The sequence below is a fragment of the Aricia agestis genome, chromosome 14 (genome assembly GCF_905147365.1).
Source record: "Aricia agestis chromosome 14, ilAriAges1.1, whole genome shotgun sequence".
NCBI lineage: Eukaryota > Metazoa > Arthropoda > Insecta > Lepidoptera > Lycaenidae > Aricia > Aricia agestis.
The window spans coordinates 10,970,065-10,996,981 of record NC_056419.1 but is presented as its reverse complement, the minus strand read 5'-3'; the positions used below and the strand labels follow the sequence as shown (position 1 = coordinate 10,996,981).

Here is a 26,917-nt window from a genome sequence, read left to right as displayed (position 1 = left end):
ACCAATTTATGTACGAGTATATTTTTATTTATTATACGATTATCCCCTTATCACGTCAATACATTTCCCTTTTTTCATAAAAAATATTTTTTTGTTGACTTTAATACAGATTTTACACAGAAAATAGAGACAATATGACATACAGATTTTATACAGATTTTAGCAGTTCCCACTACAGATAAAAGGTCGAAACCATCTGGCAACACTGGTCAGACGCGTGTTTTGAAGTGTAGATAACTAGACTTCTTTTTTAAAACCTTTTTATATTATTTTGTACAACTCTTTAGTTTATGATTTTTTGATTTGTTTACGTTTTGATATATTGTGTCATGATATTAAGGTACCTACCACGTCATGTGCATTGTGCATGCTTGAACACAGTTTTGCTAGCGCATGCTTCTCGCTACAGTGTTGTAAACTGACCGTCACATACGATAAGTGACCGTCATTTATAATAAATGACCGTCATTTAAAGTCATTTATTGTCAGATAGGTCAGATATAATAATTAGTACGTTTTACTTGGTGTGACAATAATTTTCAATGAGTTTCTAAAATACCATAGAATATCATTGATAATTTTGTAAGAAAATTAAGTTTTGAGCATACTCAAAACTTTATGAATGTAAAATGATACCTACTAACTTTCTAAAGCGACTTAGTTGGTAACTAGCAACTAAACTTAGGAGTAAATAAATAAAGGTTTTTTTCAAGTTTTATTGTCAGTTATATTTGTTGCAAATTAAATACTTTCCTCTTCTTCATCTTCATCTACTTCGTCAGTCCTGTCGATTCCTTGGATCTCAAATTCTAAGGCATCGGCAGAAATGAGGAAGTCCGGTTCTGTGTCGGAATCATCTGGATTTTCTTCTAAATTATCTAAGTATTTTTAATTTTGCCTCACCGTTTAAGACTTTAAGGATTATATATATTATTTCGGAATTACACGAAAAACAATAAACATCCGTTATTTTTTTTATTAAAATTTCAGTTAAAAATTTAAGGTGCAGTTTTTTTACGTCCGTGGGTGCAGTACGTTTTAGTATAAAGTGACCATAGTGAAAGTGAAAGTGAGAGTGAAAAAAATAAAAATTTATACCTACTTCCATACTAATCCATACTAATGTTATAAATGCGAAAGTATCTCTGTCTGTCTATCTGTCTGTCTCGCTTTCACGCCAAAACTACTGAACCGATTGCAATGAAATTTTGTACACAGTTATTCTAGAGTCTGAGAAAGAACATAGGCTACATTTTGATGTGGGATAATATCTTATTTCCATGAAAATATCGATGAAATCTAATTCGCATTGCGCGTGGCCATCGCTCATCCCGGGGGTCCTGGGTTCGAGTCCCGCAGGCGGAACAAAAAGTTTTCAATGTTCCTGGGTCTTGGATGTGTATTAAAATAATATTTCAAAAATCTTAAATATACTTTATGTATAATATTATAAAAAATCCAGAAATATATCGATCCAATGAACATTTTAGTTCTAATACGATTCAACAGATGGCGTTTTATTTTTTACTTCATTGTAACATAGAACTAATCATACTTATTAATTATTTATGTTTATGTTTATAGTTTTTAATACGTTAGAATATTATGTTTAATAATATTATCACTTGGTATAATAATAATCAATCTATCTTATCTTATAGAACTCCTACTGCATTTCTAATATATGTGACAAGTTGGCAACAGAAGGCGCTCTAAAATAAAGGAGGTTCAAGTGTACCGTGTTGGCCTATATTCCATCCAGAAAATATATCAATGCAATCAACATTTTAATTCTAATATATGAAAACAGATGGCGTTTTATTTTTTACTTAAATATATTTTATGTATAATATTATAAAAAATCCAGAAATATATCGATGCAATGAACATTTTAGTTCTAATACGATTCAACAGATGGCGTTTTATTTTTTACTTCATTGTAACATAGAACTAATCATACTTATTAGTTACTAGCTGTTGCCCGAGACTTCGTCCGCGTGGACTTTAGTTTATAGCGCGCGGTGTTAACAAAATTTGTGTCAAATTAAAAACTTTTTAAAACCCTGGTAAGTGGTACCCCTCTTAGGGCCGCGCTACACCGGAATGGCAGTGCTGAAAGTGCTCGCCTCGCCGCTGCCATTCCGGTGTAGCGCGGCCCTTTATTAATCAAAATACCCAAAAACAGCTGTGCAGTGTGCACATAATCTATACTAATATTATAAATGCGAAAGTATCTCGGTCTGTCTGTCTGTTTGTCAGTCTCGCTTTCACGCTAAATGCCAAAACTACCGAACCGATTGTAATGAAATTTTGTATACAGATAGTCTAAAGCCTGAGAAAGGACATAGGCTACTTTTTTACTGGAAAAAAGCGTTGTCAGGGGGTGAAAATGCGTAAATTTGTTCAAATCAAGTTAGTTCCAAAAATGCATAATAGATGGCGCCGTGCGTCTTCTATATCACGCTGACGCTTGCTCAAAAGTCTTTCTTTAAGAGGTGGTATCATCTTTGATCTTACATTTAAGCTTTGATTATATACTACACCATTTAAGTTTCGATTTTTTCGATTGTTATATCTATTCTACGGTATTAAAAAACTCAGTACTATAGCTGTGCAGTGACGTAACCTTAAACCTATCAATGATAAATAGTTTATGGGTAAAGTTGTGTAATTGGGGGGCTAAATAAGCTTTAAATTTTGGCATAAAATATAAAGTTTAATATAAAAAATGAAATACTTATTGTGTGCACACTGCACAGCTGTATTGATTTAAGGGATACCAGGGTTTTTTTATAAAAGCTTTTGACACCAATGAGGGATTTTCCTATATTTTTAATTTGATTGTCAAACAGTTTCCATTTTAGTAACTAGATGGCGTATTGGTAGACAACTATCGGTAATACCAGGGAATACCATCAATAATTGCTACAAAACTGGGCAAAAGAATGTAAAACTTGATACATTTCAATTTGAAAAAGACGCAATAATATTCTTATGAATAGGATAATAAAGTTATTATGACGATGTTTTAGCTAAAATTCACGGAAGAAATAGCCCTATTTACCGATATACACACCAAATTTCACAGGAATTATACATTTTGGTTTTGACAACATCTTACCTGCATTTGTGTAAGATAACGGATATTTAATGGCTAATATTTTACCAATAATGAATATCAAAAACCCAAAAACCACAATTTGGGAAAAAATAATAAAAACCACACCAACAATAAAAAGTAGAAGAAGTTTGAAAGCGACATGCCCGCCAAAACTCTTTCAGATGTCAAGTTTCAGTTTGACAAGTTTTTATTATGTCAGCGTGTTCCTAAACTATTACCAGTGTACTGGCCTAATCCCTTAGGCCAATGATCGCTTAGGTTTAAGATATTTTGATTTATGTCACACTTGACAGTACACTGATATTTTTTGGAAACAACCCATATATGTAGTCAGTGATGCCAACCTGCAGATAATTTCAGATCGGTGAGGAACCAATAGAAAATCTAGAAGCGTCTATCCTTACGCCATCTAGTTAAGATTTTTAAAATTAAAATTAAAAAATATAAATGAAAATCCCTCATTTTGTTAACATCGCGCTTTATAAACTGAAGTCCACGCGGACGAAGTCGCGGGCAACAGCTAGTAATATTATAAAGTATAAAGTATATAAAGTAATAAAGTATTTAAAAGTAATAAAGTATAAAGTAGGACTAATTATCTGTTCACTAAACAATGCTGGCATGTCTTGTATGGCAAAAGCCCTTATTAAAATAAAGATTTAAAAAAAATCTCTTTGTCGCGGGCATATACTTATAATATTATACTGTCGTAAACAAAGATATTTTACTACAAAGTTTATGGTCGCGGGACAGAAAACCGACAACAATCGGGGAACGGGCCGCGAAGTGCGAAACATATTATGCGAATCGGATCTCTCACTCATGCTTCGCAGGAATTTCGCGGCGCCGCGGCGTCGCGCACGGTTCGCGCGCGAGTGTGGATGAAGTCGGGGAACCAGCCGCGAAGTGCGAAAAATATGCGAATCGGATCCACACTCACGTTTCGCGGAAATTTCGCGGCGTCGCGTGCGGTTCGCGCGTGGGGATGGGGCCTATACAGGAATAGCTCACATTCAATGAAAAAGGAAACAGAAAGTCAATGGTGGTGAGCGCTCTTTAGCTCCTGTCAATGTCACCCACGTTCAAACAGTCAACTGTCAAACTTCAATTAAAGCCTTGTCGAATGTCGAACCTCTACAAATTTATACTAGTAATCTGTGGTCGAACCTGTAAAGTCTGTAAACAAAATTACATAAATTAAAAAATTAAACAGAACAGTAAACAGTAAACTCGAATATAAACTAGTAATCTGTGCAGTAAACTATTTGTTTTACAAATTTAGGTATTTTATAACACAGTGAATATAAAAATGGCTGATAATTTTCAAAACAAAACAATGGCACCAGTTATGATGGATTACGAGTTTAAAATGAAGACCCAGAACGAGCGTTCAAAAGTCGAAGACCTATTTGACTACGAAGGGTGCAAAGTCGGCCGAGGAACCTATGGACACGTCTACAAAGCCAGAAGAAAAGATGGTTCGGATGCCAACAAGGACTATGCGTTAAAACAAATAGAAGGAACAGGCTTATCTATGTCAGCTTGTAGGGAAATTGCAGTAAGTATTACAATACAAAGCCCTAAACTATCATCTTATTTGTTATTTAATTTTATAACTATTTATCTCAGTTTAAAACTTGCTTATGAAACTTCTTAACTATTGTACGGGTCTTTTTCACAAACTACTAATAAGTTTTACTTCATACATTTACTTTATTATCTTTTATAAAGTTGCAACTATACTATCTGACATATTTTATTTGAATATAGCTTAAGCAGCCTTAAAAATGATACCTTAAAATAAGATAAGTATCTAATTGCATGTCTTAACCTCTATTCTTATCACAGAGATCAAAACTGTACTTATTTTACTCATAATATATTTTTTCTTTTACAGTTGCTGCGTGAATTGAAGCATTCCAATGTAATCAATTTAATAAGAGTATTTTTGTCACACACAGACCGTAAAGTTTGGTTACTATTTGACTACGCAGAACATGATCTATGGCACATAATAAAGTTCCATAGGGCTGCAAAAGCCAACAAGAAAACAGTGATAGTGCCAAAGGGTATGGTCAAAAGCTTATTATACCAGATTTTGGATGGAATTCATTATTTGCACTCAAATTGGGTCCTGCACAGAGATTTGGTAAGTTTTAAAGGCTCAATAATTATTATGAATAAATATAAATTTATTATTACAATTTTTACTATCGGGGAAGTTGATTCCTGGGCAGATGGGGGACCTACATAGTTTGGTTGTATTACATCAAACCCAGCCATAATTAACATTGAGTTGAACTGCCTAGGAATCAATTTCCTCGATGGTACAACTTGCTATGTTTGTATAATAATGTTACTTGCGAGATGTGTGTACAAGTCCAACTTTTGCATAAGGGGCCATCCATAATGTATGTCCCTACTTAATTATATACTTACCACTCACCCTATTCCATGCTAAAACAACAAAAGTCAAGAACAGTTTTTTTATTATTTTTGTTAATAAGCTAAGAAGGTTATTTTCTGTAGAAATTGTTTACCACCCAGTTTTTTTTATGAAATAAGGGGGTAAACGAGCAAATGGGTCACCTGATGGAAAGCAACTTCCGTCGCCCATGGACACTCGCGGCATCAGAAGAGCTGCAAGTGCGTTGCCGGTCTTTCAAGAGGGAATAGGGTAATAGCGGAGGGTAGGGAAGGGGATAGGGATAGGGCGCAAGCGCTGTTTTACGCCGGTTTTCTGTGAGAACGTGGTATTTCTCTGGTCGAGCCAGCCCTGTACCATAAAACTTGAAATTATTCTTGTTATTCATCATGGATCATGGATCATCATCAGGATGATTATTTAAAATGAGTATTTATGTAGCAAAATACTTTCCAAAATTATAGGTTTCTGTCCAAAAGCAATATCAGAATTATGCATACATAGAAATAAACAATAGAAACTATCCCATTTACAGAAACCAGCTAACATCTTAGTGATGGGGGAAGGCCCAGAGAGAGGCAGAGTGAAGATTGCGGACATGGGCTTCGCCCGGTTATTCAACGCACCACTGAAGCCCCTAGCTGACTTAGATCCTGTGGTTGTCACTTTCTGGTACAGAGCTCCAGAGCTACTACTGGGCGCCAGACATTATACTAAGGCTATAGGTAATACTAGCTAAAAGCTGAGCTTTGTGAGGGCTCACTTGTCACACGGTCACACCTTGACTGACTGATGATAATAACACATCTACAATCTACATAATATAAACAACCTTGTCATATAAAAAGTCTTGACTGACTGATGATAACACAGCTACATGTTAATAAAATTACTATGTTAAAGCACAAATCAATAGGTGTGATAGTTTTTCCGTAAAGTCTACCACAAAATATAAAGGTTGTGGGATATTATACTATTCAACATTTTGAGAGATTCATAACTGTCTACAATGATGTTACCAGCCTGGTGGTTTGGAACATACAAAGGAGCAAAATTAGTTTTTGTTGAAACAAAATAAGACTGATGCCTCAAATTATTCTAAACATTTTCGAAGCATCATACAGTTTCGGTCTATATCAAAACTCTATTGCAAACCATTTACAAACATCTTATTTCATCAAAACTAAAAAATCTCCTGTTTGTTGTTTGAGTGACATAAATCTAAATATATAAAACTCAAAGGTGACTGATTGACATGGTGATCTATCAACGCACAGCCCAAACCACTGAACGGATCGGGCTGAAATTTGCCATGCAGGTAGCTGTTATGACGTAGGCATCCGCTAAAAAAGGATTTTAATCAATTCTACCCCCAAGGGGTTAAAATAGGGGATGAAAGTTTGTATATAATAATACTTCTTAACGCGAGCGAAACTATCTATTTTGCTGCATTCTCAAAGGCGCATATTATTATAATTTTGGATTAAAAATCAGAATAAGGGTTCTGATATTTTACAACATATCAGATAAATATAGCAGCTATAATATTATTATGTAATGTCAATTTCAGATATATGGGCGATTGGTTGTATATTTGCTGAACTGCTCACATCCGAGCCAATATTCCACTGTCGTCAAGAAGACATCAAGACTAGCAACCCGTACCACCACGATCAGTTGGACAGGATATTCAACGTTATGGGTTTCCCGCTAGAGAAAGATTGGGAAGACATCAGAAAAATGCCTGAACATGCCACATTAGTGAAGGATTTTAAGAGATCAAAGTAAGTTTTTTGTGGAGGTATGATATAATCATAATACATAAAATTCTCGTGTCACAACACTCCTCCAGAACGGCCAAACTGATTTTAATGAAATTACTTAGGTCCACTATCTGCCTAGGAATCAACTTCTCTGATAGTATATAATTTGTTAGGCCAGATAATAGGTTTTTATCTACTTTTATATATGTACAAAACTAGAAATAATTTATATATGTATAATGTAATTTATAACTAGAAATAATTTAAATGGCAAAACAACATTACCGGATCAGCTAGTTGTGCTACAATTTTTAAATAATCTTTTTATTGTTTGGTAACAATTTATTTTAGATCAATAACAAACACCCTTAAAATGTTCATGTGTCCAATTTCATGAAAAGATGTCATTATAAATTTGTTAATATCTGGGAGTATATATAATAAATATTTACCTTCAAACATCAAGAAATTTGGTGACAGTTTTCAGTAAAGTTTACTTTAATTAATATGATACTATACATAATGATATACATACAATGTAAATGTTTATTTTTCAGCTACCAAAATTGTTCGCTAAGCAAATATATGGACAGGCACAAGATAAAACCTGACAGCAAGGCATTTAGTCTTCTACAGCGGCTGCTACTTATGGACCCTAACAAGAGAATAACATCGGAACAGGCTATGCAGGACCCTTACTTCTCTGAGGATCCCTTACCAACACAGGTATAATAATATTAATACTTGAAAATGCACAAGAGCAGTCACAACAATTACTATCCTTTAAACATTAGCATAAGCTTTAAGCATCAAGGACAGCTCACCTTGGGAATAGGGTGGCTCCATGCAGGTTACTTTTCTTTTATTTTTGTTACATAGCTGTAAGCCATAACATTGTAATTTTCCATTTTTTTAGTAAAAGATGGCCCCGTGCGAGTTTCTTACGCCGGTTCTTCTCGGCGGGGTAGTTCCCGAACCGGTGGTAGGCAACGAAGTTTCTTCGTTCGACTTTCAAAAAGTGTATCATGATACCCATTTTTAATAAAAAGATATTCTATTTATTTATTTATTTATACATTTTATAATATTGTTATGTGCTAGGGTTCGAAGGATTTGGAGAGAAAGGCCTGCTGACTCGTATGAAGACTTTAGTCAATAGCACTAGGTCTAACACAAAGCACTAGGTCCAAAACACTATATCACTGTCCTTGGTCGTAGCCAATTCGTAGGTTTCACTGGTATCACTCTTGATCACTTGTTTTTAACACTCCGAAGTCGCCTCGAAGGTAGCTCAAACTAAACTGATTCACTGGCCCGCCTGACTAGATGACGCCCGCAACTCCGTACAGTTTTCCGGGATAGAAAGTATCATATGTCCTTTACCGGGACTCAAAGTATCTCCATACCGAATTGTAGCAAAATCGATTCAGTGGTTTGGGCGTGAAGAAGTAACAGAGAGACAGACACAATTGATGAGTTGCGGGCGTCATTTAGTTGTACATATATAGCGGTGCGTAAATCGTGATATACAATTGCTATAATTGCAGCCTAAAGGTACGCTTATACGTGCAATTGCTCAATTCTAGTCAACTATGACGTCACGACTACATCAAGCAATTTGCGGCAACAAGCAGCAGTATTGCGCAATACAATTGCCTGGAATTTCCAAGCCCATTCAGATATACGTCAATTCGTATCTGCGACATTGAGCGATATATTATATCTGTAGCAATTAGAAGCAACATCGACGAAAAAATCGCCGCAATTTATTGAAATTGCTCAATATTGCTCCAGATCGGTCGATTCGTGTCGCCGAGCAATTATTGCTTGTGTAAGCGCATCTTAAGGGTCAACTCAGACTGACGTGATTAAGTCAATCTACGCGCCGCGTAGATTTGACAGACTTCAATTGCGTGAGAGTCATGCAAATCTGTCAATTCAATACAAATTTAGCAATGCATCTACGCGTTGCGTTGCGGTCTTAATTGTCCCTTAGAACTAGTCCACACGGCGCGTTGCGTTGTTTTACATACAAATAACCAAGGTGTTCACACGGTGCGCTGCGTCGTCGCAACGCACACATGACGAAGCGGGAGGGGGTGGGTTGACGTTAATAGGATTCCACACCGCCGTTTTTCCATACAAACGCTGTCCCCTGTTTCCTCCCTGGATAATGCCGGTAGAGTTATGATTTTTTTCCTGAATATCTATGGCCACTATTAGCATGTCCCTATGTTTTCTTTTTTTTTTTCATAATTGAATTATTAAAAAAGATAAGAACGTCCAAAAACCCAAAAAATGGCCAGATTCTCCTCTGTGTTCAAACACCCAGAAAACAAAACTGGCTAGAATATACAAAAAAATAAAACATAGGAACACAGCTCAAGCCTTGCTTTAATTCTTAATGAAAAAAATACTTAAATCGGTTAAGTTTTGAAGAAGGAATCAGCGGACAACTAATCGAAGTTTTATTGTTCTTTTGTTAGAACTTTTGTCGTGTTGTCTCTATCGCGCTCTGCGGTGGGAGACTTGAGATTGGTGAGACAGCAATACATTTTCAAATACCTATTTTCAATTTCTCTCGCCCCTGGTGTATCCTCTTAAGACTGCTTCGTAATAACGCTGCGATGGCGCAGCGCCAGTGTGGCCGGCTATGCGTCAAACGGCAGCGCTGCGTCGACGCAACGCAACGCGCCGTGTGGACTGGCTCTTAGAGTCAGTTCACATTGCAACGTGATCACTGATCATAATTCATACACAATATTAATAAACATTTGCCTCGTTTCCAGGATGTGTTTGCCGGCTGTCCAATCCCATACCCGAAGCGAGAGTTCCTTACAGACGACGACCAAGATCAAGACAAGAGCGATTCGAAAGCCCGGCAGAACCAGCAGCAACAGCCAAATGTGAGATCATTGGAGATGATTTTATTTTATTACTAGCAGTTCTGGCAAACGTTGTTTTGCCATATAAAGTATTTCGCCCATATTATTTTATTGAAGTGACTAATTAAATAAGTATGTCACCATGGCAACGTCCATCGCTATCCCGTCGCACAAACAATGGTCGCCGTCAGTCTCGAGTTGTAATATTTTACTATTATTTATTCAACTCTAGCCGATACGCTCGCTAAGATTCACGAAAATCGATCGAACCGTTTCAGAGGTGTTCAACCACGCACCCCGTGACACGAGAATTTTATATATTAGAGATGCAGGGGAAATTCTTTATGCGTCCCCCAGGTTTCGGAAGTGCCTCGTACTGAAGCACCCTGGGGGTATGTGGGACTGACCTACCCACTAAAACCACCTGCGATTTGCCATCAGCCGTATAACAAAGGGTGTCCTGGATCTGTCAAATACAACCACCCTCCACGACCGGCCGGTCTCCCTCATAAGGGACCTGTCCCACTAAAGTGAGGGAGTGCTCCCTCACTATGGTAGAAGTTCCCCTCGGCGCCGAGACAAGCTAAGCCGGGCAGGTTCCAGAGATGTCCGACCTACAATATTTGGTTCGGTTATGTCAAATCAATATTAGTGATAACTCGACCAAGTACCGTAGTTGTCGCAGACATCTAGTAGTATTGGCTAGCCAATAGGATGCCTAGGCCGCGACTGTTTATTATAATTTTAAAAATATATTTTCAGACACAACAAAATCAAGTTCAAGCGAATAGCCATGACCAGCACGCGAACAACGCGAAACGAATGAGGATGTCAGGTATGTTACAAACATAATATGTATTATATTTTAAATTAAAAGTATATACAAACCTTGTTATAAAAAAAAACTTTATAATATAATAAATAATAATAATACATAGTATACATGGATTATGTAAATCCCCGCGTTCCACTTAGCGTTAAAAACAATCAAAACGCTCAAAATAGGAGACATTTTGAGCGTTTTGATCGTTTTTGACGCTAAGTGGAACGCGGGGTTAATGTGTCATTGTCAAGTGTTTTGTCCAATGTATCAACTATCAAACAAAGATCTACATGGGATAGCGTAAACGTCGATAAAAATTTTTGATGATTGAGTTATTGAATGTTGAGAGATGTTAGAAGAGACAGTGGTAATAAAACTAACAATTAAGCTTTAGTTCCCGAATGATTCCGCTATTGATTCAATTCTGACCAATCGACAAAATTACCCTAATGGTCACAATTTTCAGGTCCGAACCAAGGCAATGGCGGTGGGGGCGGCGAGTTCCACCAGCAACAGATGATGTTCGGCCAGCAACAGAACAATCAACAACAGAACAACTTCCAAAGATTCTAGTAATAGATCTAGCCAAATAACTAAGAGGATTTGTTCTACTCGAATAATCAGCCAAATGACATAAAATACGGTTACACAGTCAGTTCGGCATCAGTTCAGTCCACCAGTGAGACTGGTGCCACAATGATGACTGGAAAGTACGTAAGTAATTAAAAATGATCAGTCTGTCAATCACACGGTTACACGATCATTAGCTTTGTCCACACCATAGTAAAAGGAGGGGAAGTAAGTTATCTTCATACAAAGGCACCACGCGCGGCTTGTATGTGTGCGCCATAGTATCAATGCGTCGCCACGTACCGCACACAACAAAATCTTGGCGGTATCCACGAAGCTAAACTGGCCGAGATTTTGTTGTGTGCCGTACGTGGCGACGCATTGATACTATGGCGCACACATACAAGCCGCGCGCGGTGCCTTTGTATGAAGATAACTTACTTCCCCTCCTTTTACTATGTCCACACTGTGCCTTTTTCTGTTCGTCAAGGGTATGCGTTATAGCGCAGTCAACAGCGAACATGAGGCATGCCCGCGACGCATGCCCTCTGACCGTATCCAAAACTTTCGCTTTGTTATTAAAAATGACAGTTGGCGTTGCGTTCGATGACGCATTCAATTATTGAATGCGCCAAAACGAAAGTTGAATGAAAGAAGATGACGAAAATTGAAGAGGAAAGCGCATAGTGGATCTCGTCTTATCTGGATCAGACTGATGGACTGAACTGATGCCGGACTGACCGTGTAACCTATACCTTAGAAGTTTTTGGCTAGGCGAATAAGTAGCCAACTTACTTGAGAAGTTTTGTTCTAAATTAAGAGCGAGCCATGTCGCTCCATAACGTTGTGTCGTAGCGTCAACACTGATTGGTCGATATAATTGTCGTGGCTACACAACCATTAGTGCGGGCAATGTTTCAGCATGAACTTGATTTTTGTTTATTGATAAACAGCAGCGACGCAATGTAACGACGCAACGTGGTCTCGGTCTAACTAGCCAAATAACTTAGGTTTTGGTCTAGACTAGCCAAATAACAATGTAAATTGCCGGAGCATGTTTAATACCCTTAATATAATAAACAAATTAGATATGTCGCCATAAGAAGGCCAGGCAGTGAATTGTGCGTACATAGGGGCATTTTATATTTTGACACTTGTTACATCTTTCATTGCCTACTTACACCTAAAAAGACTATACACGAGCTGGCTCGGAATAAGTAATAGATTGTGTAGTATTAGAATTTCTCAGATCAATATTAAAAATAATTATTATTCTTTCAACTAAGTATAAATATTATATTATCATGTTCGCGAAATGACAAAGTTCCTAAGCATTTGTTCATACATTTTATACAGTCATTTTAGCAAGTTCTTTGCGAATTATTTTGCTCCTCTTTAGACGCAAAAGGTTTTGTTAACATAAATATGCCTAATATGTATTATATTTAATTACACCGGGCTAGAATTTTGTCTGATATTCTGTGAATTTTTAGCCTTAAAAATAATGAAATGTTGTAAGTATAATTTATTGAATTGTCATGAAAGAATTTGACTGATTATATGTGTATTTATTAATAATAGGGCAGTATAAAATTATGAATAAACAATATTTTTAAACCATGTTATAAATTTATTTTTAACCTTAATAAAATTGGACGGGATATTGACATTTATTTAGGTTTTAAGAGCGTTTACGTCGTACGCATAATTTCAAGATTCATGTAATTCAGTGCACTTTTATTCACACAGAAGCAAGTGCGACTGTGTGCGTGAGTTGGTTCATTATAGTCAAATCAAAAGATTTTGATCCGTGCGGAATGCGGATGCAATGTCGATGCGAGTCGATTTATTATTATTGATTATGATTTACCATTACATTTTAGCATACTATTACTACCATAGACTTAATAGGTATATACTGTCGTATAGACCACCTGATAACCCGAAAATGCGTGACCATTTTCGATCTGTCAATGTGTGCGTGTGCTAGTGATGTATATTTTACTATCGATAGTATGGTATTTTGCTATCGATAGTATAGTCCGTTCGAGTTATTTTACCTGAGTTTCTATAAGAAATAAATAATATGCAACTTTGACAGATTTTATATTTCAAATTAGGTATCATAAATTTTAATTGGCAAAAAAAGGTGACGATTGAAAAGTAGATACACATTTTCGTTTCGAATTATTTTTCAATCGTCGGATATGTTATGACATGAGGTTCTTATAGGGGTAAATAATATACACATAACACATTATAAAGTTACTTATTTATTACTCAGGTAAAATCTATCTGGTAAATCAGCCCTTACATTGAAAGTAAACGTTGAAAGTAAACAACACACATAGTATATTATATTTTATTCTTAAATTAAATACATATCATAAAATATCATAATATTTTTTTTACAATTATTTTTAACCGACTTCCAAAAACGAGGAGGTTAGACGTTCGGCTGTGGAAATATTTTTTATGTATGTTCAACGATGACTCCGCCGTTTGTGATCCGATTTTCAAATTTTTTCTTTTGTTGTACATTGTATTGTTCCGAGTAGGTACCATGTTCACAAAAGTGGTGGTCTGGTGATGGAAACCATGAGAAATCGAGGTGACTCCTTGATATTCAAATAGGAACATATGGTTATTTTGAATTTATATGATGCATTTTGACAACATTTTTTTGTAAACATTTTTTTAAGCTTTTTGCATTAAATATCAATATAATTAATAATAAGGTTTTAAAATACATTAAAAAAATCAATAATTATTTTTTTCTGAAATACTCAATTACGGGACCAGATTGATGTGTCGTGAAGCATTCATAAATAACTAGCGACAGCCAGACTTTTGTCATTTAATAAAAGCTGAAAGTTTGCCTGTTTCTGACCTCTACAGAGGTAAGAATGACCAGCAACTATGGAGTTTCGGTCGCGACTCGCGGTTACTTAAAGAGGTATCCAGTTCTGAAGGTCTACCTGACCTTCGAGAAAGAGTAAAGCTCAATATCATAGTTTGTATTCTTCGCAGTTCCGTTCGAGTTATTTTACCTGAGTTTCTATAAGAAATAAATAATATGCAACTTTGACAGATTTTATATTTCAAATTAGGTATCATAAATTTTAAACCCCCAAACTTGTATCTATAAGGGATCCGGAGTTCTCTTAGTATCTTCGGAACCATAGTATACCTCGGTGCAAAATCTTGCGTTTTGGTAGCATATGCTTAGGATGCTTCTTATAAAACCAAAATCACTCTAAGTTTTCATATAAATTTCGAGGAGTTCCCTTGATTACTCATGGTTTCCATCATCATTGGAGTGAAACCTCATACAACAAAACAAAAATTTCAAAAATCGGTTCACAAACGACGGAGTAATCATTGAACATAAACAAATAAAAATTAAAAAAATATATATATCCACACCCGAACATATAACATCCTCCTTTTTGGAAGTCGGTTAAAAATGTCCGGCACTGGAAGAAGTGATTGCTACATTTACTGTAAATACTTTGAAGAATGATATAAGCTATGAAATTCAGCTTTACTCTTCCTCGAAGTTCAGGTAGACCATCAGAACTGGATACCTCCTTAAGTAATCGCGACCAAAACTCCATAGTTGTTGGTCGTTCTTTTCTCTGTAGAGGTCACAAACAGGCAAACTTTCAGGTTTTCTTATAGCTTTCAGCTTTGCAGATAGATATGATTTAGGCATGAAACTAGCACATATTATTCTATTAACTGTACTAAACTTCGGAAGTCGGTCAAAAATACTGCTATTCAAATACAATTCAAGGTACTTTTTCTGCGTGTTGGTTTTCACATTCATCTTTTTATATATTGTTTCTTCAGTTATATATATATATATATTGTTTCTTCAGTTGATTTACTTTTATATTGCCTGAAATACAAACAGAAAGCACACAAAACATGTTATTTGTAAGACTAAGTAAGCAATTAAATGAAAAAATAAGTTGAAGTAAGGATAATAGTGATAATTATAGCAACATTTTGGCCTCTCTTGCCTTTTCCAAACTTTCCAAATTTTCTACATTTTTGCGTTTCCTTTTCTTTGCTAAAAACATCTTCATTTTGTTTCCCATTAGTTCTGTAATGTAATGTATTTTAATAGTAAAATTATTTTCCGCCATAAAAAATACATACATAAAATATAATATATTACTTACCAACAAAATAAAATATTTTTCTTACCAAAGAACCAAGATTTTTCGATCGCGCTATAAATGTTCACTAGTCTGGTATGCGCGACAAGGGTCAACAAAGGTCATGCGCAGCACGGAGCGATACGTCCTTCCTTCAGCAAGCCTCGCGGCGGACTAATTTGAATTGCTTTGCGCGCAGCGATTTATAGTAGTTTTAAAATATTTGTAGAAAAAAAATGACAAAATATTTGTTGATTTTTAAAAAGTATGTTTTTAATTAAAGTGTTCTTCTATCATATGAAGCTATTATTATATTGAAATAAGTAAGCTAAATAGGTAAAAATAAGGTTTTAAATTCTTGATATTTCTCATTCTTTGAATTGAAATTTCTTATAGTAATATAACAAAATGAATTTTTTTTTTCTACTAACTATTTGCTTAAAGATCTTGTCAATAGGTTATTATTTTTTTCTAATTAGATCTGTCGCTGGTTTCGTAAATTAAAAGCTTCGAAACTGATACTAAAACGGAATTTAAGAAAACCTCTGTTAAGGTATCGAGATTTAATGTACAAATACTCTAAAAATCGTATTTTTTTCTCTACTAACTATAAGGACAGTGAAATTTCCTATAAAAATAAGTAATCAACATTTTTATAAAGATAAGTGGTTGATGACTTATTCAAGTTTGAAAAGTACAGTTTTAAGCCAAATTGAGCGTGAACGGCGTAAACGCTCTTAAATATGGCCGGTTAAAACTTTCTTACTACTATATTAATACTTTTAGCATAATAGCATAAAATAATATAACAGTCTCTAAAAATATCTAGGTCTCATTTGATATAATAATTAATCTATTAAGACTTAAATAATATACACATTTACTATTTTTAGGGAAAAGCTGACAAATGAGCAGACAAATAGCCTGATGGAAGGCAATTCCTACATGCATGAACACAGTTACAATTGCGTTTCCAGTCAATAATCTTATACCTTCGCGCGTCAGTTTTCTAAGAGGCCGAGGTATATCAAGTCAGGAAATTTTTAACGAAGATTATGACGGTAAATATAATAAGCTTATTTCTCTAGAACCAGTACTTTTTGTTAGTTAGTTCTACCACAATATAAAAAAAGAGATGTTCTTGAAACCACATTTCTGTAACTCACACAAGTTTTATACGCAAGATGTTATGTAGTATTATTGTTCTGCTTAGAAATCACGTCGCTTTTTAGCATTAAGATAGCCTACTGCATATTTGCTGTGGTTCTACAGTTAGTAAACTAAAACGACTAGGTTAGTTCACGGGAAACTGTGCCCTATTTCGAGCGTTCTAGCTGCGAGAATTCAATGACGGTTTCGTCCCCGTTATGCACTACTGTGTACTGGGCCTTATTTAGTTCGTTCCTGTTGAGTTTGTCCTGGCCCACTGGTCGGATTCTAGTGCGGAGTTTGCCGCAGCGACCGTCGGCTACTTTCTCGTATTGTTCTGAAAAAAAAATTGCCATTATATTTTTTTCTTTCTTTAATATTCGTGACATTACAAAGTTTTGAATCCATACTACATTTTTTTTAAAATATCTATGGACGCTTCACACCACGTCAGTCTGGCCCCATGGTAGGTACCTGAAGGACTTGTGTTACAGGTACCAGACAACGGAAATATATTTGATACTTTTATACAATACATATATTTAAGATTTATTTTTATGAAAGAAGGGGGCAAACGAGCAAACGGGTCACCTGATGGAAAGCAACTTCCGTCGCCCATGGACACTCGCAGCATCAGAAGAGCTGCAGGTGCGTTTGCCGGCCTTTTAAGAGGGAATAGGGTAATAGGGGAGGGTAGGGGTGGGAAGGGAAGGGAATAGGGGAGGATTGGGAAGGGAATTGGGCCTCCGGTAAACTCACTCACTCGGCGAAACACAGCGCAAGCTCTGTTTCACGCCGGTTTTTTGTGAGAACGTGGTATTTCTCCGGTCGAGCCGGCCGATTCGTGCCGAAGCATGGTTCTCCCACGTTTTTATTATATCATACACATATTAATTAATACACCTCCATGACCCAGGAACATTAAAAAACTTTTTGTTCCGTCGGCGGGGTTGGAAACACGCTATCCCCGGCTTGAGTTGCCACACACTAACCATTGAGCCACAGAGGTCGTCCTTTTATAAAGACCAACGTGTGTCTGTACTATTACCTAGCGTGAAGACACTCAAACCGCAAATAAAATCGGTTTTGATGAATTTTTCATATCATAATTTTTTCATATTTATTATAAAATGCAGGTCATAATTATTATAAAATACTGAACATCCTTCAGACAAAAAAAAAACATAACTAGATGGTGCAGAGATGCTGTTAGTACGCGGCACACGTGCGTACATTATGCTGCAATAAAAACTATCCTAAGTCCTTAATCCTTTTCCGGGACTCAAAATTATTTAGCGTGAGAAGATACACTCTCGCATTTATAATGGAAACTATACAAATACATGAATAAAAATTAAAATGTCAGTAAAATAAAATTGATTACCCCCGGCATAAATATTTGGTTGCTATTGAATAGTTACGCATTCACGCATTTTGCCGGTCTAATTCACTCGTGATTAATTAAATATTTGTATAGGTACGTAATGTATATTGCACTTTACATGCGTAACTTGTTGAAGCCTGTTGTCTACTATAATCGACTAAAACCGGCATAAGACTTTTAGGGCTCAATGCTCATCAGTCATCAGTTCATCACTCATGTTCTTAGTAGTATTTGGTAATACTTACTAATATTATATATTCTGTAGTAGTATGTTAATTAAAATAATAGTTAAGTAACAATAATCGTCTAAACCACAGGTACACTTTATTTTAGTATCAACAAATCCATTTATCTATCCTACGTTATTTCTTCGGAACTAACTTAAAGAGGCTACAGACAGACTTTTGCATTAATTATACTTAATATTAATACTAATCACCTAAGTAATAAGACAATAAAACACTTACGGTTTCTAAAATTATTCTGGCACGCCATATGACACATTGACGCGAACCCTTTCAAGTTGTCCGGATTGATCGGGGTGGCTCCTTTCGGACTGGAGCAGATGGGCTCCTTCTTATTCTTGCAAGACTCCATGCACACTTCGTAGTTGTTGCGTTTCCTTTTAGTCGTGGTTGGACTCTTTGTAGTTGAGGAGGTGGTAGAAGGATTGATAAGAACATTCGTCTTGTGGCCCCTGCGTCTGACGCTTATGGTTATTATCGGTCGCGGAGACGCGGAGTTTTGAGTTGTAGGCTCTTGAGTTTGGGGCACATTCGACACGATCGACGATTGGGATGAAGTCGGATTGTCACACGGCCGGTTTGTAGGTGAATTAGTGTTTGGGCTGATCACCAGAGGCACGTAAGGTTGGATCGGCTGCTGCGACCAATTGTTGTTCCCGTTCCAAACGCCCGAGCCCAGATCCGGTCGGTTTTGTAACCAGTTTGGCTGGTTGACGTTCCAAATGGGGGAAGTGGATTGGATTGGTGGATCGGTTGGGACGGTTTGAGGTGGCTGGGTTGTTTGTGGGACCGGCCAGATTATAGCAGGAGAGCCTCGGTTTTCTGGTGCGTTGGTTATTTGGGACATCGCTGGGGGCGGTTGCCTGGTTGCGGGGGATTCAGTTGGCTGCGTCTGGACATTTCTGGTTGTTGGTTCTGTGGTTGTGGGAGTGGTTCTTGTGGTCCAGGTTGTGGTTGCGTCGGTGTTCGTGGGGTAGACTCCGACGGTTGAGAAGATTTCAGTGAGTGGTTTTGGAGAGTAGTTTGGGTCATTGATGAGGTTGGCTGCGTACCACTCCGGTAAGGCTTTTGGGATGTTCGCTCTGCATAGTTGTAACACTGTAAAAATAAATGTTTGAAATGAGATGGGTACAGAAAGTAGCTAACTTTATCTTTTAGTAGTATCAGAGACCAGCCATACAATTTTAAAGTGATTTTTTTTTCCTAGAGTTTTGACTTTTATTTTAGATCGTCTTGTATCTTTTTCCTAGCTTTTCTGAATTATTTCGTGTCATTTACTTATGAAACGGTTAGTTTCTGGAGACTTTCTTCTGTCTTTGGTTTTTCTTATTTTCCCGGATAATTGTGTGCCTTTACTGTTAGGTGCTAATTTCTGTATTTTGCTCTGAGAATCTTCGACGATTTCAAGTTTTCATACAGCTTTAATCGACATACAATTTTAGACTTTAATTGCAATTTATTTTCTGCATAATAGCCTAATGTAAGAAGTCTTTAAGTATGTCACATGTACAAGAGGCATGAGCCTTTTGCAGTGGAATCAGAACAGGTTTTCAAGGTCTGTTTTTGCGTCCAGTCGCTCTGTTCGAGTCACAAGTGATTGATAAGCGTACAATCCGTTCAGGGACGTTTTACCTCTATCAAGGGTTGTATGTCGACTACGTAAGGATCGGTTTTATAGAATCGCTGAAGCAAATTAATTTTCAACGACTTATACTTGCTTCATTGATTGTTTTGTGTCTTTATAACATATTATACTTTTGCCTGCGACTTCTGTACATTGCGCGAATAAATGATAGGACATTCATGGTCTCTCTTATATCAAACTTAGTCCTAGTTTTGTGGTTTTAACCAATTTAATGGAATGGAACAATTTAATATACTTAAATATGTAAGCTTTCTCTAATATAAGACGTCGACGCTTCAGACTAAAACATAACATTGTATTCTTTACTTTTATAAAAGGTAAATTAGTAGTTAGGGATATTACTTAGTTCTTTAACTACTTTTCTACACATCAGTTAGTTCTGATTTCAAGTAACATTGTAGTTTACCAGGTGTTCAGCATGTCTAAACTATTATGGCATTCGATTCATAAATACTTAATCAGAATACCTATCGAATTACGAACGGTATAGGAATGCTTATGAATTCTTAGGCAATATGGATCTTGATGGTATCACGTAGCTATTGTTTTGTAAGGGCATTATCATGAAGCACTTTGCTGGCCAGTGCCAGGCAGTTTTTTAGGGTACCGTACCGAAAGGATAAAAACGCGACACTGTTACTAAGACTTCGATGCCTGTCTGTCCGTCTGTCTGTCTCCAGGCTGTATCTCAAGAACCGCTATAGCTAGGCTTCTGAAATTTTCACAGAATGTGTATATCTGTTGCCGCTATAACAACAAATACTAAAAGCAAAATAAAATAATATTTAAGGGGGGGGGGGGCATACAAGAAACGTGATTATTTTGGCCTTTTTTGCTCGTAATCAAAAATGAAATTTTCACAAAATCCTTAATAAAGGATCCTTATTAAAAATAAAATAAAGGATCCCCCATACAATTTTTTTAGCTGCTTTCGCTCTATAATGGTACGGAACAGTACGTGCGCGAGGCCGACTTGCACTTGGCCGATTTTTTATTTAACTGTTCAGATATTTAGAAGCTTGATAATATAGGTAGAAATTTCAATTCACATCACAACTAAATTAGAGTTAATTAAGAGGAGTAAAAGGGTTTATGTCCATTTTCACCAACCAATAAATAACGTTTAGTGTCCTCGAATATCATCTAAGTACCTAAAGGTTACCTATTTCTTAGGATTTCTCCGATACCCACTTAAACTGTCATCTCAGTCCGATATAATATTATTAGAAAACGAAAAAACCATAATGCTATTATGCCTAGAGGTGGTTGGTGAAAACGTCCATTGGTGACGCCGCGTTAAAGTAAAAAAATCGTTTTGGATATGTTTTAGATCGCTTGTTTTCTATGAGAGAAACCCTTTGGGTACGGAACCCTGAATAGGTGGAAATTGGAAACAGCTCATTTTTCCGAGATTAAATAAACTACAAGTAGGTGCCCATAACAAGTAGGTTACTCTAAGTCTCTGTGGTCTACACCGCCTACTATATATAATATATTGTGTCAATTAGTTTTAAATATAATATTATATAATTTTCAATAGGCTTGTCGAAAAAATATCGATATATCGATATTTTTGGGCGATATATTTTGTTACGATATATCGATATCAAATATCCAATATCGAAATTGTATCAAAAACTATATTTTCTGCTTTTTAATTTCGTGCTTAAGTTGATTTTTTTTAAGTTGGCAACTCTGTCTTTAAGTCAATGACACATGTGTCACATGTGTCATTGACTTAAAATTTATTTATATAGGTATTTTATTCATATTTACATATTATTATACTATATATATTAAGATTTAATAGTATATAATTTACCTTGTCTTCTAAAAATCAAACATATTGTTTACTTTCTTCTAAATTCAAAATTATTGTCGAAATTTCGTTTCTTTTGCTTGTTATTAACTCGACACTGGTAGAATGGTCAATGGTGCAACACTGCATCTTTGGGTGCCATTAAATTAAGAAGAAGAAGAAAGTGACATGTGTTAGGTCAGTAAAGTTTATCAATCTTAGACTGGGTTGCACCAGAGGCGTGCTTAAAGTTAAATTTATGGTAATAGTTAAGGTAAATTTAACTTTAACTATGCCCGGAGAAATTGACAGATGACAGCTAATCCAACAAGGTTATATATGCGCGTGGGCGCTGCTGGTAAAGAAGAACTGTCAAAAATGGCGGTTTTTGTATGATGAAAGTGTTAGTTCCTTTTTTCGCCACATGCATTTAAAACCTTGTCGAGCTCTATGGTTATGGTTAAATATGGCGTCTTGATGGCGTCCATTTTTAACTTTAACCAAAAGTTTGACATTTTGCATTGTAGTTAAAGTTAAAAATAAAGTTAAATTAACAGTTAAAGTTAAAGTTAGTTGGTGCAACCCAGTCTTAGAAAAAAGGGATGACACTACGATGTTACCACTTTTAAATTTCTTGACTTTTTTGACGGACTATAAATCAATTTAAAAAAAGCAAATTGGTCGAAAAATTTGACCGATATATCGATTTTTTTTTGCGATACTTATATCGAGACCGATATTAATATTTTTTTCAAATATCGATGTATCGGTATATCGATATTTTCTTTCAATTCCGACATCCCTAATTTTCAATGCAAACAAACACACTGCGGAATAAAATACATTCTTAAATGTTTAAAATACTTTATCAATGAATCACGAACGTGACTTTTTCATTCAGACGAAACGCAAGAACATGATTTCAAATTTAGATCACAAACTTGTTTGTTTTTAGATTAAAATATTCAAAGTAACATTTGCATGTTATTATCATAAACCTATAATGCTAAAGACCAACAAAGAGTGCGAGAGAGAAGAAAATCCTTTATGGAATTATAACAAGATGAAAAGAGAGAGGCAGTCTAATGAAAATTGTAACCACTTTTATTTGGCAGGTCGTCAAAAGTCGTCAGTCGTTTTTATGCCCTTTCGGTATTTCCAATATATTAAGCATTTAGATAAAGGTACTGTAGTCTAAACATTTTTATTTATTCTTACAGATAGATAATAATGATCGGTAGTTGCTGGAGTAAAATGCAGCTGCGTTTATAACCAGAGCGGCAAGTGCAAACATATTGCTGCTTTAATCAGTAACAAAAATACAAGCAATAAGTACTTTATACTTGAAAAAAAAAATGACGTAATGTTTTTAAAAATCTTGGTTTTATTTATTTTTACAATATTAACACTCTGTAAGAAAATCGGAGTCTATTTTACTAAAACACTGATACTTTGGATTTAAATAAAATAGGTATTCTATGAAACTATCACTGCAAGTTTTGTAGTCGGGTTTTTGAGAACATGGTGGTCCATCATTCATCAACATTAAAAATAATAGTTAGGTACTCAATTAATATCTTTATAAAATGCAACTTAAATAAAATTGACTTGACTGATAATGCAATTTTAGGTTATATCACATACTTTTTCATTTTAACAGCAGCTATCTGATCTAATTTCCTGGTGAATTTAGGAAAAACATTAAATTTGTATACTGACTACCTATTTTTGCTGTTATTTTTGCAGTCTACGATAGAAAAACCATAAAGACCAATTTCTAAAAATTTCAAAACAAGTTTGTTTGACTACTAACTGAGCCCCTTTGGTTGCATATTTTTGCCACGGCAAGCGCGGCAATCGGTTTCTGTATCCCCTCCACCCACTTCGCACGCTCCGAACTCTACTTGTTTACGAATGTAAAGTTAAAAACTTATTTGTAGAAACCTTATTTGATTAGCAAGCAAGTTGAAAACATTAAAAGTTGCTTATTTTTTTTTTTCATTAAATCTTTGAATATTGTTTTTATATTAACTGCATACGGATTTAATGTTAGTACGAAGTCATTAAAAGTAAGTATTATAATTTATACTCTTGTAAAAGCTATACGATTGACGAACTCTATACAAGGTGTAACAAAAATAAGTGATAATACTTTAGGGTGAGTATGTGTTCCTTATACATAGAGAGTTCACTGTGGAAGTAGCAGCGCTGAAAGACCAAAAATTTTGGCCTAGAAAGTTCTACCTAGATGTTTTACGAATTTTTTTAATTATTGTTTATTTACATTTATAGCATTTAAATATCATAGACATTAAAATGTCGTAAATATCATAGACTTAATATATACTAGGTTTATGGTAAATATGTACCTAGTTGCATTGGCCATAACGCCTAGTGGCTAGTTGATTGCAAAAACTTACGACGTCTTTTTAACAGTTCATTAGTTTTGTCACATTTAATTATTATTACTTTATTGATTTACGTCTGGCCAATTGAACAATATGGCTGTAATTATGCAGTACATATCAAAGTAATTTGCGAAAGGAACATTGCAAGAGCCTGATTTGTAATTGAAAATTAAGGTTTCTTCATTATAACTAGTTAATGCCTGCCACTCCGTTGCACAGAAATTTGTTTATCGTGTGGGAACCGTTCACTTTTCCATTAAAAGTATCCTATGTCTTTTTCCAAGGCTCAAAGTAAATCCATATCAAATTTTATCAAAATTTGGTTCAGCTGTTTTAGATTAGGCGCGCTGCTGGCTGCGTGAAGAGGAGACAAACGGACACACTTTCGCGTTTATAAATAACTATAGAGTATAGATGCTGATGAATCTAGAATCTTGGCTCTACGGGCAGCTAAACCACATTATAATGTAGAACACTGAGGGCCTGTTTCACCACTTTCTGATAAAGTTGCGAATATTTTATTCACAACTTTTTTGACAGATTTTCCATACTCTGTCTGTCAAGTTAAGTAGTGGTTAGCCTATTCGGCAACATGCCCTGTAGCCCTAGCACGGTCACCAGTAGAAATGCGAAAGTATGGACAAACTGCGGAGATAAACTTAAGATAGCGTTCCTATCATTTTTCGTTCCCAAAAAATCAATTAAAATGCCACTTTATGACAGACTATAGTCCTAAAAATTCAAATAATATCCTACTCTATGACATATATGATATACTATAGTCTGTCATAAAGTGGCATTTTAATTTAATTTTTGTCGGTCGCGATTGGCCGCAGTAAAGATCGGAACGGCACCTTTAGTTTATGTCCACAGTTTGTCTATACTTTCGCATTTCTAATTTCTACTGGTGGCCATGCTAGGGCTACTGAGTAGCTATAAAACATAATAAAATATGATACTGCCTTATTACATTTTATTAAGTTTTATAGCACTATCCAGAATTCCCAATAAAATATTGCTTCTTGCATAAGAGAGACACGTAATTTATTCTTAATAATATGTAGAGTTGGTTAAGGCAGAATTCAGGTTATGAGGCTATCAAAGTAAAAGCTTATGTGTTTTATACGGTCTTAATAATAATTAACTATAGAGATTGTTATGATGAAAAAACCGCATTGTTTCTTAAAGTAACAGAATCTAGTGCTTGTGATTGGGTTGTGAGAAAGATCAAAACAAAGCATTTCCAAAACATCACCAATATCAACAGCATTGCTAAATACACTCTTTTATATTGGTAACAATCCATTGTCAAAAATCACACAGTGAAAGCGGGGCATTGACATGGCACACAACTTACTGGCTACACCTATCTTTGACCTCTATTCCGACAACATGAGGACCACTTTTGTATAAAAATGTACTCAGGAGTACACAAAAGTACATACAAAGTACACAGTACTCACGTGTTAAAACGACGAGCGACACAACACGATCCATAGCGAGTTCACAGCGATCTGGCCAGTGGACAAGTCCCACAACGAGTTTACGCTTTACGCATAAATGATTAATGTACAGTCGAGGAAAATTGTTGTTGAGCCTTTAGATCGAAGCCTGATGCACTGGTTTGTGGTGCATTCACATTTTACAGTCAAAGAAAGAAGACAGAACCGCAAATTTAGGCCAGTATTTAAGTTTTGGTACGCACAAACTTTGTCCTAGTCAAGACAGTAATTGTAACGCGTTGTGGTGTGTAATTTTTGAGGTACATATATATTTGTATATGTCTATGATTTGTACTAAGTTTTTAGGTGTAAGTACTGAGTTGACATAACATTAGGTGTACAGTGTACTGTACAAAAACATAAAAATCGGCCTAAGTTATTCACTGTTATTTTCAACTATCTAGGATTAGGCTAGCCTAGGCTAACGTAACTGCGTATTATTAGTACTCAGGACTCAACTGCGAATTATTAGAAATATTTAATGTGAAATCTAGTACTTATATAAAAATAAGTCGGGTTAGGTACCTGATGCTATAACTCCAGAACGTACGAACCGATTTCCACGGTTTTGCATTTTGGAAAGGTCTCGGGCGTCCGTGAGGTCTATAGAAAAAAAATCAGAAAAAACTTCAAGAGAAAAGCAGGAAAACAGGGAAAATCATTTTATGGCAAAACAACGTTTGCCGGGACAGTTGGTTTCTTATAAGATCTTCTTTTCAACAAACAATTTATATTGCAAAAGTTTGTCTAATAAAAATTGACATGTCTTAATGACAAGCCAAACTATAACGGACATTTAACAAAAAAAAAATACGAGAACGATTTGCCTGCTAAGCACTTATTTTCCGCGACAGTACATGAAGAAATAAATTTTTACTATGTTCTGTGAAAGAGCCCTACCCATTTCGCAATGTACCTGTTTTTAACTAGTAACTGTTTAACTGGTAAACAATAAACATCATTATCATTCTTATAATATACTACAAGGTAACTTGCATAATAACTTTATAGTATTTACTATTTATAATATTCATAA

General features: G+C 35.5%; 2 protein-coding genes across 2 annotated transcripts; one reads left to right on the top strand and one right to left on the bottom strand.

Moving 5' to 3' along the window:
- Positions 1-4,295: 4,295 nt before the first annotated feature.
- On the top strand, positions 4,296-11,728 carry LOC121733783 (cyclin-dependent kinase 8). Its single transcript, XM_042124138.1, has 8 exons — positions 4,296-4,679; positions 5,019-5,270; positions 6,082-6,271; positions 7,117-7,330; positions 7,867-8,035; positions 10,099-10,215; positions 10,957-11,029; positions 11,484-11,728. Exons 1-8 carry the CDS (start codon positions 4,431-4,433, stop codon positions 11,588-11,590), a joined length of 1,371 nt encoding a protein of 456 aa, XP_041980072.1. The 5' UTR covers positions 4,296-4,430; the 3' UTR covers positions 11,591-11,728.
- Positions 11,729-16,493: 4,765 nt separating this feature from the next.
- On the bottom strand, positions 16,494-25,889 carry LOC121733733 (mucin-2-like). The gene is made up of 3 exons (XM_042124085.1): positions 25,843-25,889; positions 18,751-19,626; positions 16,494-17,236 (listed from the first exon to the last, which is right to left on the bottom strand). Exons 1-3 carry the CDS (start codon positions 25,874-25,876, stop codon positions 17,067-17,069), a joined length of 1,080 nt encoding a protein of 359 aa, XP_041980019.1. The 5' UTR covers positions 25,877-25,889; the 3' UTR covers positions 16,494-17,066.
- Positions 25,890-26,917: the final 1,028 nt, after the last annotated feature.